Source organism: Odocoileus virginianus, chromosome 21 (genome assembly GCF_023699985.2).
Source record: "Odocoileus virginianus isolate 20LAN1187 ecotype Illinois chromosome 21, Ovbor_1.2, whole genome shotgun sequence".
Classification (NCBI taxonomy): Eukaryota; Metazoa; Chordata; class Mammalia; order Artiodactyla; family Cervidae; genus Odocoileus; species Odocoileus virginianus.
In genome coordinates, this window is record NC_069694.1 from 1,375,542 (window position 1) to 1,393,502 (window position 17,961).

The window sequence follows — 17,961 nt, forward strand, 5'->3', positions numbered from 1 at the left end:
ACCTGTGAGGTAAGAAAAGTTAAATCAGGTTATAAGGGTGGGGCCCTCATATGATAAGGCTGGTGTCCTTATAAAAGGTCTTCCCAGATGGCCAGTTGGTAAAGAATCTGCCTCCAAATCTGGGAGATGCAAGAAACACAGATTCAATCCTTGGGTTGGAAAGATTCCCCAGAGTAGAAAATGTCAATCCACTTCAGTATTCTTGCCTGGAAAATTCCATGAACAGAGGAGCCTAGCGGGCTACAATCCATGGGGTCACAAAGAGTAGGACATGACTGAGCGGATGAGCTCACGTGCATGCCAACAAACTGGTCAAAGAGGAAAAAGAAGAGAGAGAGAAAAAAATATATATATATATACGAAGAGGAAAAAGAGGGCAGAGCTTGTTCTCTCTGCCAGTTGTCTGCAAGCCAGGAAGAGGGCCCACACCAGAAACAAACCCTGCTTGCCCCTGATCTTAGAATTTCCAGCCTCCAGAGCCGTGAGAGATAAAACTCTGTGCAAGTCAGGCAGTTTTTAGTGTTTTTCATGGCAGCCTGCGCAGACTGGCATAGTCATATCCAATGTAAGTCTTTATCTTAAAAACAGTAAGTGACTATTGATACTGTGTTCTGACCTAAGACAGTTTGACCTTTCATCACTGTCAGGTTCCTTTGGTAAATATTTGTATTCACTAATAGCTTCAGTAGGTTGTTCACATGGATGGTATTATGATGAAAGAAATTCTTTAACTTAATATTCTCATATATGGATTGAATAGAAAGAAGCTATGAGAACAGAAATTCAGGGAAATGTCCTTAGGCACACTTCTTACATTAAAATGAGGGTCATATTCTTTTTGAAGGCAGGAATAGCCAACCAGATAGTTTAATTAGATAATAGAATTCTGTATACAGTAGATAGAGTCAGGGCAAATAGAACTCTAAAATTAAAGGACTATTTCCAGTTTATCAGGCTACTGTGTGTGCCAGAATTTCATTCTTCATCAATGCAAGAGTATTGTTAGACCTAATATAACATTTCTAGTGAACTATGTATCTTCTTGTTGTGGTTCAGTCGTTAAGTTCTGTCCAACGTTTTGCGACCCCATGGACTGCAGCATGCTAGGCTTTCTTGTCCTTCACTGTCTCCTGGAGTTTACTCAGACTCATGTCCATTGAGTCAGTTATTCCATCCAACCATCTCACCTTGTATCACCCCCTTCTCCTCCTGCCCTCCATCTTTCCCAGCATCAGGTTCTTTTCGAATGAATAAGTTCTTCGCATCAGGTGACCAAAGTATTGGAACTTCAGCTTCAGCATCAGTTTTCCCAATGAATAATCAGGGTTGATTTTCTTTAAGATTGACTGGTTTGATCTCCTTGCTGTCCAGGAGACTCTCAAGGGTCTTCTCCAGTAGCACAGTTCTAAAGCATTAATTCTTTGGCATTCAGCCTTCTTTCTGGTCCAAGTCTCACATCTGTACATGACTACTGGAAAAACTATAGCTTTGACTCTGCAGGCCTTTGTTGGCAAAGTGATGTCTCTGCTTTTTAATACACTGTCTGGGATTGTCATACCTTTTCTTAGGAGCAAGTGTCTTTTTAATTTCATGGCAGCAGTCACTGTCTAATTCATATTTTCATTGAAAAATTATTTCTAATATATTTTATTCTAAATAAGCCCTCTGATATACATCTCTATGGTTATATGCCAGGTGCATATGTAACTATTCCTGAAATGTGCATTTCTGACTGCATGCATGCTAAGCCACATGTGCATTTCTGACTGCATGCATGCTAAGCCACTTCTGTCGCGTCTGACTCTTTGTGACCCTATGGACTGTAGCCCGCCAGGCTCCTCTGTCCCTGGGATTCTCCAGGCAAGAATACTGTAGCAGGTTGCCATGTCCTCCCCCAGGGAATCTTTGCAACCCAGGGATCGAACCCACGTCTCTCATGTCTCCTGTATTGGTAGGTGGGTTCTTTACCACTAGTGCCACCTAGGAAGCCCATGCATCTCTTATTAATACAGTCCAAATGATAACATCCCCTAGGATATAAACTGAGGTTAATTTATTCAGATATATATTATACTGTTTTCACTTAAACATTTTAAAAGTAAATCATCTGAGAGTATAATAAAGATTTGTCAGTGTGGATGTGCTACAGTCATGTGTCTGCTTTTAGAAGATCACTTGTGAAGGAGGGTTCAACATATACAAGTAAAAAAGTGTGATACAGAACATTAACAAAATGAAAGATGAAAATCATATGATCACCTCAATAGATGCAGAAAAAGCATTTGACAAAATTTGAAATCATTTTATGACAAAAACTCTCAAAAAATTGAGTATAGCATAATGTACCTGAAAATAATACAGACCATGTATGAGAAGCCCATAGCTATCATACCCAGAGGTGAGAAGCTGAAAGTGTTTCCTCATGATCAGGAACAACTCAAGGGTGCACTCTTTTGCCACTTTAATTTAACATAGTATTGGAAGTCCTAGCCAAAGCAATCTGACAGGAAATGTAAATAAATTAAAGGCATCCAAGTTGGAAACCAAGAAGTAAAAGTGTCTCTATTTTCAGATAACATGGTCCTTCATGTAGAAAATCCTGTAGAATCCTCCCCTAATTTTTTTTTTTCAGTAAAGTTTCAGGATATGAAATCAACATGTGAAAATCAATTGCATTTCTATATATTAAAAATTAACTACCTGAAAAAGAAATAAAGAAAACAATCGCATTTACAGTATCATTAAAAACAATAAAATATCTAGGAATAAATTTAAAGAGGTGAAAGACCTCTGAAAACTGTGTCATTGATGAAAGAAATTGAGGAAGACACAGATAAAAGGAAAGATATCACATGTTTATGGATTGGAAGAACTTAATATTATAAAATTGTCCGCCCTTCCAAGTGATCTATATAATGTATGCAATCCCTCCCAAATACTGATATTATTTTTCAAAAAAAATAGAAAAATAATCTTAAAATTTTTATGGAACTATAAGGACCATAATTACCAAAAGCAGTCTTGAGAAAGAACAGTACTGGAGGCATCACACTCACTTATTTCAAACTGTATTATAAACCTGTAGTAATCAAAACAATATGTACTGGCATAAAAACACACACATCAGACCAGGGGAACTGAATAGAGAAGCCAGAAATACACCTACACATATATGATCACATAGTTTTAACAAGGGCACAAAAAATACATTGGGGAAAAGATAGTCTCTTCAATAAATGGTATTGGGAAACCTGTATATTCACATCCTAAAGAATTAAACTAGAATCCTATTTTATATCACTTGTCAAATTTAACTTGAAATGGATTACAGACTTAAGTGTAAGACCTGAAATCATAAAACTCTCCTATAAGAAAACATATGGAAGAAGCTCCAAGTTGTTGGTCTTGGCAGTGATTTTTTAAATTTTGACACCAAGCCACAGGCAACAAAATTAAAAAAATACAACTATATCAAAATAAAAAGATTCTGCAAAGCAAAAGGAACAAAATGAAAAGGCTACCTGTGGAATGGGAGAAAATATTTGAGAACCATATATCTAAGGGGATATATAAGGGATAATATACAGGATAAGGGATTCCCTTGTGGCTCAGCTAATAAAGAATCTGCCTGCAATGCAGGAGACCTGGGTTCGATCCCTGGGTTGGGAAGATCCTCTGGAGTAGGGCATGGCACCCACTCCAGTATTCTTGCCTGGAGAATCCCTATGGACAGAGGAGCCTGGCAGGCTACAGTCCATGGGGTCGCAAAGAGTCAGACATGAATGAGTGACTAAGCACATACAGGATAAGGGAGTAATATACAGGATACATAAAGAATTTATGCAATTCAATAGCAAATAAATAACCCAGTTAAAAAATGGGCAAAGAATGAGAATAGACATTTATCCAAAGAAGATGTACAGATGGTCAGTAGGTACATGAAAATGTGTTCAGCATCGCTGCTTAGGAAAATACAAATCAGAACCACAGTGAGCTATCACCTCACACATGTTAGGATGAGAGAGAAGTTGCTCAGACACTTTACCGTCGGAGCCACCAGAGAGGCCCCGTGTTAGGATGGCCACTGTCGAACAGGCAGCAGGTGCCAAGTGCCTTGGAAGATCCGGAGAAAAGGGAACACTAGTGCACTGATGGTGGGGATATACATTGGGTTGGGAAACACTGTAGAGGTTCCTCAGAAAATACAAATAGAAATATCATATGATCCAGTAAATCCCATTTCTGGGTATACTTCCAAAGGAAACAAAAGTAGTATTTTGAAGAGATATTTGTACACCTATGTTTATTGTAGCATTATTCACAATAGCCAAAGTGTGGAAATAACCCTTCTGTTGACAAATTAATAGATAAGTAAAACGTGTTGTATGTTCAGCTATAACAAAAAAAGAAATTCTGCCATTTGGGCCAACATGGATAAACCTAGACTGTATTATGCTGAATGAAATAAGTCAGAGAGAGAAAAACAAAGACTCCATTATCTCACTTCTAAGTGGAAACTGGAAAAAACACACACACACACAACTGAACTCATAGCAATGGAGAGTAGATTGGTAGTTGTCAGGGACGGGGTATGGGGGAAATTGAGAGATGTGTATTCAGGGGTGCAGATTTCCAGTTGTAAGTTTTGAAGCTCTAATTGATAGCTTGTTGTGTATACTAACAATTCTGTACTGTAAACGTGAAATTTGAAAGTAGATCGTAAATGCCCTCATCTCTCTCTCTTCCTCCGTCTGTCTCTCTCTCTCTCTCTCTCTCTCGCGCGCACGCGCGCGCGCGCACACACACACACAATGACAACTATGTGAGGTGATGGATGTGTTAACAACCTTCATTGTTGTAGTTCATTTCGCAGAGTATACATACCTCAAATTGTCACACTATATAACTTAAATTTATGCAATGCCATGTGTCATTTATACCTCAATAAAACTGGGGAAGACAAAATCACAAAAAAAATCTCAAGCAAAAAGAAACCACTTATGAGCAGTTGGGAGAATAGATAGAGAATGTGGGATGGCAGAGGCATTGTGGAGAAACCATTTATGGAGATCCTATGCAGAAAAGTTGAGCTATGATAGAGGCAGTTTGGATAGAAAGAAATTAATGAATTTGAGATGTTTTTAGGATGAAAATTTAAAAGAATCCTGTGCTGTATTAAATGTTTCAAGGGAGTTGAAGGTATCAAGAATCATTTCTACGTTTAAATTGCTCCACCACATGTGTGGAAGTAATCTTTGCTAGGTTAGGAAAAGCATTAATAAAGACCAGGTTTGAGTGTGGAAGGGAATACACTTATACCTGTTGATTTTGTAGACATCAAATTATTTTTGGATTATTTCATAATATCTTTGAATTTGAATTATCTTAGGAGAGATATAAAGAAGGCAGTTTAATGTATTGCCCTGTATATAAGAAGACAGCTTATAAGTGGAGACATAATTTGGGAATCATCTAACTGCCCGTTGAGGGTATGTTTATTAGTGTGCCTAGGAGTACCTAGCGAGTGAGAAAGCGCATATAGATCCTTGAAGTACTCCTTCACAAAGGACCTGTTAGAGAACAACGAGAGTTTGTAAAGAAGAAATAGCCATAGAAATAGAAAGAAAACAAGCGATATTATAGAAGCTAATGGAAAAGAAGGTATTCAGAAGAGGGGTGCATCGTTAGATTTTATTGTAGCAGAAAAGTCAAGAAAAGGGATTTACTGTATCATTTCAGAGACATAGGAGCCATGATTGCTCTTTGTAGTATCCATTTATATTGAATGAGGGGGAGCCGGATGGGTGCAAGAGAAAAAACTGGAAACTCAGGAATTTTTCAGGGTTCATTAATTGTTTGAAGCTAGATCTCTTTTCCATGGAATTTAACCTGTATATGATCAGACCTGAAGATCACCTTTAAAGAGGAAATGTTTGAAACTTAAATTTTAGTCTTGCTAGTTGGAGAAAAACCCTCAATAAAGCTTTCTACCACCATTCCTTTACATCTAGTTGAGCTTATTTATGAATTTTAGCTCACTTATCCATTACTCTAGGAAGCTTTTACTGAGCTTTTGGCTGGCGTCGATGCCTTTTTTTTTGGTGGCTTAGCATCTTGATCATATCTGTTACAGAACTTTTCATATTGAAACCTTATCATTATCTGTCTTTCCCACTGAGCATTCTTGGGAAGAATGGACCTTTCTGATCCATTTTTGTAACTCCAGTGTATAGCAGGCTGCAGCCACATAATAGGAGCTTAACTGAATCATAGTTAAGCACAAAAGAGTGGTAATGCTATTTAGGATTTTCTAGAGGATCATTTCATTATGCAAAAATCTTGAAATGGAAATTTTCAGCCCTGTACATAAGCATAAGCAGCAGAAAGAAGAGTGTACATGCTCCCATCCCCACAGTCTCATTGCTCCTTTCACTGACTTCTCTGGCCAGTGCAGCACGTTTATCTGAAACCTTTGATAAAAGAAGTAAAGTGCTGTAGATGGAAAAAGCTCGAGAGAATCTAGTCCTCGGATCCCTGTCATTTCAAGACTACATTGCTGTTTCCACTCCCTTTCCAATGGACCTGCATTTGGATCAGTTTTTCTCTCGGTCGAGTGGAGGCAGTGTTTGGTTTGGGGTTTGTTTGTTGTTTTGGTGTGCCCTTGCCCATTCGGTATGCATTCCACCTTCTTCTGGTAACAGCATCCCGCTGCTTACTCAGTGTCCTGATCTAAGGGAGGGCAAAGGATTCACTCCTGTGTCTGTGCTTCGACCTTTGTGCCTCTTTTGTAAATAGCTTATACTAGAAAAGTACATACATGTGTTTGATTCTCCCTCAGTTAGATGTGGATTCAGGAAAGGAGTAGCTTAATCTCTGCATTTGCTCCACTCTGTCTTCCTGTTGCTACCCATGTTTTTCCTTAACATTGATTTATAGTACTAAGTCATGAATGACCAGTAACCAAAAGCTGACTATAAGCATTAAATATCAATTTAAAGTGATGTCTGGGTCTTTCAGATCTTATGATTTGGATTCAATGAATGTGATAAAATACATAGTCTATATAAGAAGTGCACAGATCCTCATCAGCTAGGTTCTAAGCTATATATAAATTATGGAAGTGAAAGTGAAAGTCACTCAGTCCTGTCCGACTCTTTGCTACCCCATGGACTATAGAATCCATGGAATTCTCCAGGCCAGAATTCTGGAGTGGGTAGCCTTTCCCTTCTCCAGGGGATCTTCCCAACCCAGGAATTGAACACAGGTCTCCTGCATTGCAGGCAGACTCTACCAGCTGAGCCACAAGGGAAGCCCACATAAATTATATGTATAATCAAATTATGGCCTATTTGCATATTAATCTTACTTTTCGAGTTAACAAATGTTCAAATGATTTAAACTATGCCAGGTTAGTTTAAGAATGCCCACTTAGTCTATGAAATTTTAGACTCTGTTAGATTAAAGAAAAAGAAAGTGCAAGTAACCTCTTTGAAACCAGAATTCTAATTGGAAACCTTAAGATTTCAAAACAAGAATCTGTGTTCTGAATTTCTGTTGCATGTGCTTAGATGGGTAACCTCCTTCAGACTTGCTTCTTCTTTAGCCTTTTTCCTTCAGGGATTTAAAAGAAAAACTAAAATGAAATATCAGTTCACTAAAGCAGGTACTGTGCCCCAAGGTTTGGCAAAATACATCCTGTCTTACTATGTCTTCTGAGGCATCTGCAAGGGGGAAAAAAAAAAAAAATCAGTTTACTAAAGTCAGCCCCTCTGGCCAAAGTCTTTCTCACTCCCAAATAATGAATTCTAAATGGAAAGGAAAAAAAAGTAGAATACCAGCATCTTGTTAAAAGTTTCCAAAATTTTATGAAAGCAAAAATAAAAAAATAAATAATACTGAAAGGACTGGTAAAAAAACAACTTGCCAAGTGATCACAGTTATTACTTGAGGGCTGTGAAGTACTCTTCTCATCAAATGATATTTCTCTGCAAATGCTCCGTAAGTTGCCCAGGTGATGGCAATAACAAAAGTCTTTTTCATAAAGGTTTTATTTGCAGATATATTTTGAACAGAGTTTAGGAGGACAGAGATAGTCCAAGTAGGAAATAAAATCTGGATTTTTCAGAAACAAGGATGAAAGGATTATTTCGCAGCACTCAATATTTCCAATCTAAATGTGGATATGATCTGAATTAACTTCTGGAATAGACTGTTACTGCCCTAATTTTTGACCAATATCTGAAAACAGTTTTCATGAAAAATAGAGACACTCTTTCAAAATTAAAATGTGGTTGATATCTAAAAGTTAAACATTAAGATTTTAATTTTTCTCTACTTTTATGTAAATATGAATAAATAAAGACAAGAATACCTTGCAAGTTTTTATTTCAAGACTTAAATGAAAGTTTCACATTATGCAAAGAGGGGTCATTGATGCAACTCTAATGGCCATTTAAGAGTCTTAACAATCTTTCTGCTCATAGAACGTTTAATGAATAAAGGTAGATGTAGAAAGGAGAAAAACATACACACAAAATATTAAAACTGCAGAAGTCAGACTCACATAATGAAAGCTAGAATTAATTGCCGAGTGTGTTAAGATACCCCAGGCTTACCACACACTCTATACTCTTTGAGTCATATGCTACAAGTCCCCACAAGGAAGTGATTTAGTTTGCAAGATGCCTCCTTAAGCTATTAAACCATTTAAAATGAGTACAGTGATGTAACAGCATTGAAAACCAGAGACATCCTTTGGTGTTCCCCAAAGTGTGTTCTGGAAAACACTAGTATGGAAATATGCTCCAGAGGAAGAAAGTATGGCTGGCTCAGCTAAGTTTGGGAATCTCCACATGGCGTTCCTCTCAGAGAATCATGGTATGCGTTAGCACCATGCAGGTTTAGGAAATACTTCAATTAAAAAAAAAAAAAGAGTTCGACTTTATTACCTGCATATTTACCAAACCTAGATGACACTGAGTCATTTAAATAAATAACACTCACTAGCATCAAACAGAGCTACTGAAATGGGCATATCTTTGGGGAAATGCTGATAGAAGGTCACTTTACTACTGAAATCAGTGTCAGGCAAGTTGCGTTAAAAGATAAATTATGTATTCCAGTCACTGGACTGGAATATTCTCCTTTTAAAGTTTAGAAAATAAGTTCTCACATTCTGGTTTCTATGTCAAGTTCTGAGAGTTCTATTGGCATGAGGTGAATGCTCATCTTTCCAGCCTTTGCAGCCAAAAGAACTGTGGTCTAGCGCTGCAGAGCGAAGGATTGGGTGCAGAAATTTGATGGCTGCAGAAACGAGGGACTGGCCTGTTTTAGGATCGTGATTGGGTGAATTGTCCAAGTTCTAATCATTCATCATTAACATTTGCATTATTCCCTTGCAAACTCTTCCCCACACCAGAGTAATGTCTAAGGTGCAAATTTGACCCCCTAGCTCATGTTCCTATTGTCTCTCAATGGCTCATTTTCTAGATAAAATTTACAGAGTTTCTGGAATTTATTAAAACCACATAAAAAAACCACTTTTTCTTTTCCAAGATTTTAAGTTGGATAAATGCTACACATTTCTCCAGATGTTTTGATTTACTGAGTCCATAGACTCTCTTAGCTGGACCTGACTCTACAACAACCTACAAACCTTGGAATGCATTTAATATTTTTGGGAGTAAGCTCAGCAGCCTTCTTTCTGACATTAATACATTGCCTGAAATAGCAAGGTCACTTATTTCCAATGTTTGAAACGGATCGTAATGTAAAAATAACATGGAACTTTTCTGGAGCTACTAGGGTTTAAGGGCTTCCCTGGCGGCTCAGCGGTAAAGAATCTGCCTGCAATGTGGCAGACTTGGATTTGATCCCTGGGTTGGGGAGATCCCCTGGAAGAGGAAATTGCAACCCACTAAAGTTTAATAAGAAAACAAGGTAAAGTTTAACAGAGAACAGTCATGCCACTGACTTGCAGTGTGGCGTGAAGAGCCCCCAGCCTCTCTGTGGCAGTTTTGTGGTTACACGTAGCTGTCAGAAAGGGAGAGAGGCTAGAGGAGACTGCTTTGTGACTGTGGAGAATACAACGGGCACTTCAGGAGTGAAGCGCATGAATGAGATCAGTTACATGAAAGCGGTTGCCTGAATGAACGCTGTGGTTGTTCTGAGGATGGGTGGACTTGAGCCCTTCCAGCGTCCTGTATGAGGTAGATGCCGTCTGTTCACTTTGGCTGTGAGAAGCGCCCAGGGAGAGCACAGAGCTTCCGTCCCTTCCTCCTCAGGCAGCGTTTGCCGTTCGCGGGCATCGACTGGCAAGTCGTCCAGTCTGTCATGTCTCCCTCCCGGCACCATCGTCCACCACTGTAATCTGCCTTTGTGTTTGTTCAGGTGACACCCATCTGTGTCACTTTTAGGCTTAATCCAGTGACACAACCCACACCCTTATTAATGGCTGCACCATCCATTGGTTGCGTGACTCAGGAGGCGATGTCACTCCATGTGAAGGAGAACTGTGGTTCAGCATTTCCGTCAGTGGCGCTCTTCATGTAGGGTTCCCAGATCTCCTGTCACAGAAAGGCTGAAGGCTTAAGTGGTTCTTATGGGTGAGACCACATCGTGCACACTTAATCCCTCCTTGAGCAGCCTAATTTTCTGAGAAATACACAAATGAACGGAGACACTGCCGACTTGCTGCATTTTCATTTCAAGACAATTACCTTTTTACTGTTTCTTATTTTGCGTCAGCACTCTGAAGCTGTTGAAGAAGAGTAGGAATAAAAGGTGGAAATAAAACTGTGGTAGCTGAGTAATGGAGCCTAGGAGCCTTCGCTTTGAAAGAATATTATTCATCACACAGCAGAACACCCGTGTTACTTGTGCATTTAATGTTTTTAAATGCTGCCAAATGTCTCCTTGACTAACGTGTTCCCAGGGGTTCCCTGTAACTCTTTCAGGTCACTCAGGTACTGCTTCTAAATTACCCTGGTGGTGAATTCAATTAGTGCTGTACTCTTTCAGTGGCCTAAAAGAATAAATGTCTTCCTAAAATGTTTTTCTCTTTGAAAGGTCTAGAGTGTTAGGGCTGAATAGGACCTTAGAGATTATCTGATTCAGTGTTCCATAAACTTGTCTGATGACAAGATTCTCCTGAGAACTTGTTTTCAAAAGTAGAGATTCTCAGGCTTCTTCCCTGGATACTCCATTACAATATATTTGACATGGGGCCCAGGAATCTACATTTTGTAATGAAGATTCCAAATAACTAAGGCGGGTTTGGGAAAAGCCAAATTAGTTCCACTTTTTAATTTTACGGATGAAGAAGCAGATACCTAGATACATTAAATGATTCATCTAAGTTATACTGCACAGAATATTTTGAAAAATTGAGATTAGTTGAGGAAAAAAGTTGTGATGGGCAACTTACATGCATCTCATAGTAGAGAATGTAATTTCTTATAATTTAAGCCTTCTATATTGAATAGAACAGTGCTATTTAGAAGATTGTGACAGTAGTGATGGAAGACACTTGACTCTGTATATGACAGTGGTACTCAAGAATGATTTTGCCCCACAAGTGACATTTGACAATGTCTGGAGATAGACTTTGGTGTCACAGCTAAAGAAAACGAGGTACTACTGGTATGCAGTGTATAGAGACAGAGATGCTACTAAACACCCTGCCACACACAAGACATCTTCCTACAGCAAAGAATTATTTGGACCACAATGTCAATAGTGTCCAAGTTGGGAAACCCTGGGTATTAATTGCTTCTTGAGCATTATCTCCCTTTGAGATACTTAATAGTCCTATCTGGGCACATTTGAGAAGTAGGATACAGTTTCCAATTTTCTTCCTGAAATTAGATAGAAAGCCTTATACCAAAGTTAAGCAGGTCATTTATTGACCCATGTCAGGCTATTCTTAGGCTGGGTGAAATTGTTTTTTTTTTTTTTTTTTTTTTTAATTTTAGGACCATGTAGTAAAATCCTTTTAGGATTCTTCCTCTTTCATCTACTCAAATATCTATACCTGTCATTCCTAGTACACCTCAATTATGTCTGCCCTGACCTTTCTGCATTCTGTATTGAGATCACCCAAATTCTAATTCCATGGGATCAGCCAAAAGCTACAGTGTCAGTGTCTGCTGAGTTTTAACAGAAATTGAGACAGTTTGGGCATAATCTTAACCTAAAGGCTAAGTGAATAGAATACACAATTTACTTAGAGTAACTTATTTTCAAATCAGTATTTGATTTCAAAAAAATCAGTGATTTTTTTCCCTAACATGTCTCAACTCTATCTCCTCTCTGTCTCTGTTGTCAGTACGTAATTCAGATCCTCATCATCTTTTTAGTAAACCATTGAAAGAAACACTTAACTAACCTCTTAACTTTTCTGCCACTTTTGCTGTTTACTTACCATTTTTTCACCTATCTATTTTGTAAAGTGTTTGTTCCTCCAGATTTTCCCCCACCTTAAATTTTTCCTGATTAAGCCAATAGGTAGTTTCTCTGCATCAATAAAATGTTTCTCAATTGTGGATTACATATGGAATCTTTTTAAAGAGAAAAGAAATCATTTTATCTCAACTGGTATCTGCTTAAATTATTTGATTGTAAAATCACATGTATTTATGTACAGATATAAAATCAAATTCTTCTTTATGTTTAAAGTTTAACACAACTATGAAACCAAAACGAATTTTCAAATTAAAAAAGAAACCAAACTGTTCAACAAAGAAAATTCAAATTTGCAACAAGTTAGTAAGACAGTTAATATTGTCCTGAAATAGTAACATTGCTTTCAGCGGCTTTGTGTTCATTATTCTCAGGTGCCTGTGCTATATGGTAAGCTATGGCGTGACTCTGTTCATCTAATTCTTTAATCTGTCCCTGAAATCAGTGCATTATTTAAATATAAAACCTGCCTCTATTCTTTTCATATTAGCCCAGGACAGATGAATGTACATGAGTGTAGTTGAAATGCAAAACAAGGATAAACACAGGTACTAGAAATTGATAAGTTACATCAGCCAGTTCTCATATTATTTTCTTGTATTTCTTTATATTGTACTATTATAAGGGGAAAAATCACAGAATTAAGAATTCTTGTTAACTTACAGGAAAGACTTTGTGTTTGAGCACTGTTTCCTCAATAGTGGGAAAGACTGACCTATAGAACTGAGTCCAGATGCCACAGCAAGGCATTTACGTCTTCAGTATCCACTGCGGCTCTTTCCTCATCCCTCCAGGCTGTTTGCCGTTTCAGTCCTGTTCCCGTCCCGCCCCGCTCCTGTCCTGTCCCACCGCTCTGTGCTTTTGCTGGTGGTACTTGGTCTACGTTCTTTTCCTACCAGTTTTGTTTCTTACGTTTCTTAATCATCCTTCAAGATCAAACGTAGGGGTCCTTTCCTCTAAAACCATTTCTAGAACCCCAGGGTGAGATGTACCTGTCCTCTGTGGATTAAGCGTACCCAGTGACCTTCCCTAAACTGCCTCCTCCCTTGGGACAGGGCTCTGTCCATCCCCTCCCTCTGTCAGAGCTGTAATAAGAGCAGAGATGGTGCCACTAGCCCAGGTCCTGTCACACCAGGGATCACTCCAGAAATACATACGTATATGTATGTATGTATGCATGTATGTATTTATAGTAAGCTGAAGGGACTCGTTTTCAACTGAAGACCTGTCTCTGGTAACCAGGCTAGCTTTTGTTTCTTTGTAGTATGTTTGTTTCCAATGCTCAGAATTGAATGTACTTTAAGAAAACATGGCATAGTTGAAAATGCACAGTATTTAAAATCAAAGGGACTTGATTTCACATCTTGCCCTGTCATTTGTTCTTGTGTGTAAGATGAAGATAGATAATCACCATCTCACACTCTTTTTTACAGATGTGCAAAATTTTGGCATAATATTTGTCAAACAGGCATATATGCCATAAATATTAGTTTGTTTCCTATGTTATTGCTTTACTTATTTTTATGGGCTGTAGTTATTTAAAATTATTATTGTTAGCAGTGAAGTTTCAAATTTATATACCTCCTTATTACAGTTAGATTGAGGTCCAGTATTAGTTGTTTTTTTCCTGAACTGTGCTTCTGCTTTACTGTATACAATAGATGGGACAATCCATCTTTCCTTTTCATCCTCTCAGGATACCTCACTCCCTTTAACTATTTATATTTATTCAGAACATATTTTTTTTCTTTTATTGCCACAGGCATGAGAGAACCTCTACTTTGTTCTTATTACCTAGAAAAATCTGTCTTCTTCCTTCTCTTTGCAGTCCATTTTCATCAAAAAGCATCTACTTTGAGAAGCATTTTCTCTCCCTGCATTATATTATTGAATTTTCCTTTTTTATGCTTTCATACAGTTATTGGAATCTATAGCTTCAGTTCTTTAGGTAATAGGCTTAAGGCTCTTAGATAACACAAAATTTATTGTAAAAGTAAGTCATGTGGAGTTCAGGAACATGGAAAATTTCTCTAATCAGTGGGTTCCCAGCCCTTACGTGTGTTTTATAAACAAAAATAGATCAAAGGTAGATATGTAAGCGACGGATTCTGATTTAGCTGATGCTTACAAGGAAAAACAAAGAATGAAAAGGTGGCAGGTTTTTTTTTATTATAGAATGAAATGACTGTAACTACATAAAGCTACAGAAAGTATTCCTAATATGAAATTCTTAATAATGGACACTTATTGGTACAAGAAAATTCAGACTAGACGGAAAAAAGTTTCACAGATATGGTGATAGCCAAAGGATGAACTAAGCAGCAAAGGGATGCAACCAGTGTCACTCAGGACAAAGTATTTGGGTCTTGGCTTAACACTGAGAGGATAGGAGCAGTGAAAGCAGCCTGTCGTAGAGCAGCACGCATGAGCTGGTGGCCCCGGGAGACCCTGTATCTCGAACCGTTCTCTAGCTCCGCGCCTTCGTGAAGACTGGAGGCTCTGTGTGGCACCAGTGCTTCTGTGTTGGGTTAAGGCTGCGCCTGTCATACTCTGATCCATTACACCTTCAACCACCTCTCTGAACGCCTTTCAAATTAAAGCTGCAGTGCTTTTTGGTGAAGAGAGTCATGACAGGAAAAAAAGCTATGAATGCTTGAAACAGAGGAAATGCATTTGGTTCTGTTTTTACACTGTTTGTCACAATCACGAAGAGTACCACTTTACCATCTGGTAGGAAATAAAAGAGAACCTTAGGGTCTTGTTTTCTAAGTTGGGAATAAAATAATTTGAGTTGGAAAATCTCAGTGAACAGTTAAAAGTTTACAAGCACTGACCTCAGGCCCTTTTGCATCCATGTTGCCTGCGTTTGGGGTACAGTTAACACATGTCACTGCTGGAGACTGAGCACTGCTTGACTGCACAGAGAAGAGAACGTAACAAAGGACTCCTCCTTGCATTTCTGCTTCTCTGTCGCTTGTTCAGCGTAACTCTCTGTTTGAAAACTAGAATTATTAGGGCTATTATGGTCATGTGCATCTGATTCCATGATTTGGGGTCTTGTTCTCAGTTGGTTTTAACTTCTTATGAGAAAACCAATGTTCGTTTATATTTCAGATTGACTCAAAAATGTTTTTTCTTAATTTTCATGTCAGCTACTTGGTATGCAAAATTACATTTTTTGCTCTTGAAGATGTTTCAGATTATTGGAGGAGAATATAAAGATAACTCTTTCAGAGAATGGCAAGCCAAGCCACAGGCCAGAAGAGAATATTTGCAAGAGGCACACATGGTAAAGGCCTGCAGGCTCACTGCAGCAAGCACAACACATGTGCTATGCTGGTACAGGGCGGCAAAGGCATACATGTGTGGAGTCAGGAATTATGTGGAGACTTTGTACTTTCTATTCAATTTTTTGTGAACCTAAAACTAAAGAAACTAAGTTTGTTTTTAAAAATGATTAAACCAATGCATCCTGCCAGATGGTATGAAAGAAGGGCTGTAAGAAGCATAGAAGCCCAGAGAAGAGAGTCTTATTCAGCCTGGGGGGGTTTCAAGACGACTTCATAGAACCCATGGCTTTTAGACCGGGCTTTAAAGGTAAATGGAAGTTGCCCTGTAGGAAAGTGCAAGGCAGGAATTACAGGTGGAGGTGAAGGAATGGGGAGGAGGGTTAGAAGGGAGGAGAGGAGCAAGAGAAAGATACGACGTCCTGGTGAATGCCGTGTAATTCTGACTGAAACTAGAGTTTACTGTAGGCACAGGCGGGTCATTGGACTAATGGGGCATGTTGGAAATCTTAGCCATTTTATCAGTTGGACATTTTTGTCTCAGTTTGCCATTGAAGAAATTAAGGCAAAAAGCACTATATGAACTGCCCAAGTTCATATAACTGATCAGTGGCAGAGCTAAGACTCAGATCCAGACATCATGATATCAAAACTCACCTGCCTGGCCACACTGCAGGAGGTGGTGTGGGTAGAACCTTCAAACTGGGAAGAACTAAATGTAGGTCAGATGTCATTGTCCGTTTTTTGTTTTTTCAGGTTTCTTTGCAAGGAAATAAACCAGCAGCTTCAATCAACTTCAACTCTGTCATACCTTCATGATGTTTCCCTTGGTCAGAAATGCACTAAGTACTCTCAGGATCCGAAGGATTCAACAAATTAGACAGAGTCACTCAAAGCACTCACCAGATTTTCATGACAAATATGGTGATATCCTCCTAGCCAGTGGAGCCTCTTTCTGTCTTGTTACATGGGTATTTCTAGGCACACAGACGGGCATACAGTGGGGCCGTTCCCCTGTTGGCAGAGTTGCCCCGCAAGAGTGGAGTGAAGAGTAGCCGTCACAGTCACTGTAAGGCAGAATTGTTTCCGGGTCAGCTTGTTACTTAAGCACTAAAATATAGCATACTTGAGGAAATAAAATGCATGTGCAACTGTTGAAAAGGCATTGAAAATAGTCATTATTGTGCGTGAAAGCAAGGCAGTAGTGGTATGTATAGATTCCAGGGCTTTATGAATAATAAATATGTGAAAGTAGAATTAATGAAACATGTCTTTTCTGGTTTAATTATTTACATATCCTTCAGCAGATATACATACACAGGTACTTTACAAAGAGGCTTCCCAGATGGCACTAGTGGTAAAGAATCTCCCTGCCGAATGCAGGAGACTTGGGTTTGATTCCTGAGTCTGGAAGATATCTTGAGGAAGAAATGGCAACCCACTCCCGTATTCTTGCTGGAAGAATGTCGTGGACAGAGAAGCCTGCTGGGCTACAGTCCATGGGGTCACAAAAGAGTAGGACATGAATGAGCATCTAAGCACACACATACACTTTACAAATTTAATTGTCGGGCAAATCCTATTAAATCTTACTTTAAAACAATTTATAATTGACCATTTTTCCTTCCCTGATCTGAACCACCATACTTTTACTGGGATGATTATAAAAACTTCCTAGCCTGTCTCCTTTTCTTTACACTTGATGACCGCCAAGCCTGCCCTGCACCCCGCAACCCAATCACACACTCTTTTAATGACAACAGCAAGAGTGATCATTTTAAAACATTCGTCTAGGTGGGCTTTGGTGGTGGCTCAGACAGTTAAGAATCTGTCTGCAGTGCAGGAGACCTGGGTTCAATCCCCGGGTCAAGAACTTCTCCTGGAGGAGGACATGGCAACCCACTCCAGTATTCTTGCCTGGAGAATCCCCACGGATGGAGGAGCCTGCAGGCTGCAGTCCATGGGGTCGCGAAGAATTGGACACGACTGAGCGACAAAGCAGCACGCAGTGATCCCGCTCCTTTCTTCAGAGCCCCGCGGCTCCCGCTTCCCTCCAGAGCACCCGGGACCCTGGAGGCTGCGCTGCTCGGCTCAGCCCTGTGTCCGGACTTCTGCATTTGCTCTTCTCTCTTCCTGGAATGCATTTCCTCCAGACCCTGTGTGACTCGCTCCATCACACGTTTCCTTGGTTTTGTTTGCATACTGTCTTTTCAGA

General features: G+C 39.1%; 2 protein-coding genes across 2 annotated transcripts in view; both read left to right on the forward strand.

Moving 5' to 3' along the window:
- The window catches only part of GABRA4 (gamma-aminobutyric acid type A receptor subunit alpha4), a 233,124-nt gene extending 216,533 nt beyond the window's left edge, over positions 1–16,591 (forward strand). Inside the window, exon 10 of the mRNA XM_070451941.1 lies at positions 16,503–16,591. Within this exon, the coding sequence (XP_070308042.1) occupies positions 16,503–16,522 (20 nt within the window). The 3' untranslated portion in view covers positions 16,523–16,591. The remainder of the gene's footprint in view (positions 1–16,502) is intronic.
- On the forward strand, positions 16,562–17,012 carry COX7B2 (cytochrome c oxidase subunit 7B2). Its single transcript, XM_070451944.1, has one exon. The coding sequence runs from the start codon at positions 16,562–16,564 to the stop codon at positions 16,799–16,801; it is 240 nt and encodes a 79-aa protein (XP_070308045.1). The 3' UTR covers positions 16,802–17,012.
- The last annotated feature ends 949 nt before the right edge of the window (positions 17,013–17,961 follow it).

What these genes read in the sequence shown, in the direction of transcription:
- COX7B2 (XM_070451944.1), top strand. Translation starts at nt 16,562, where the DNA reads ATGATGTTTCCCTTGGTCAGAAATGCACTAAGTACTCTCAGGATCCGA.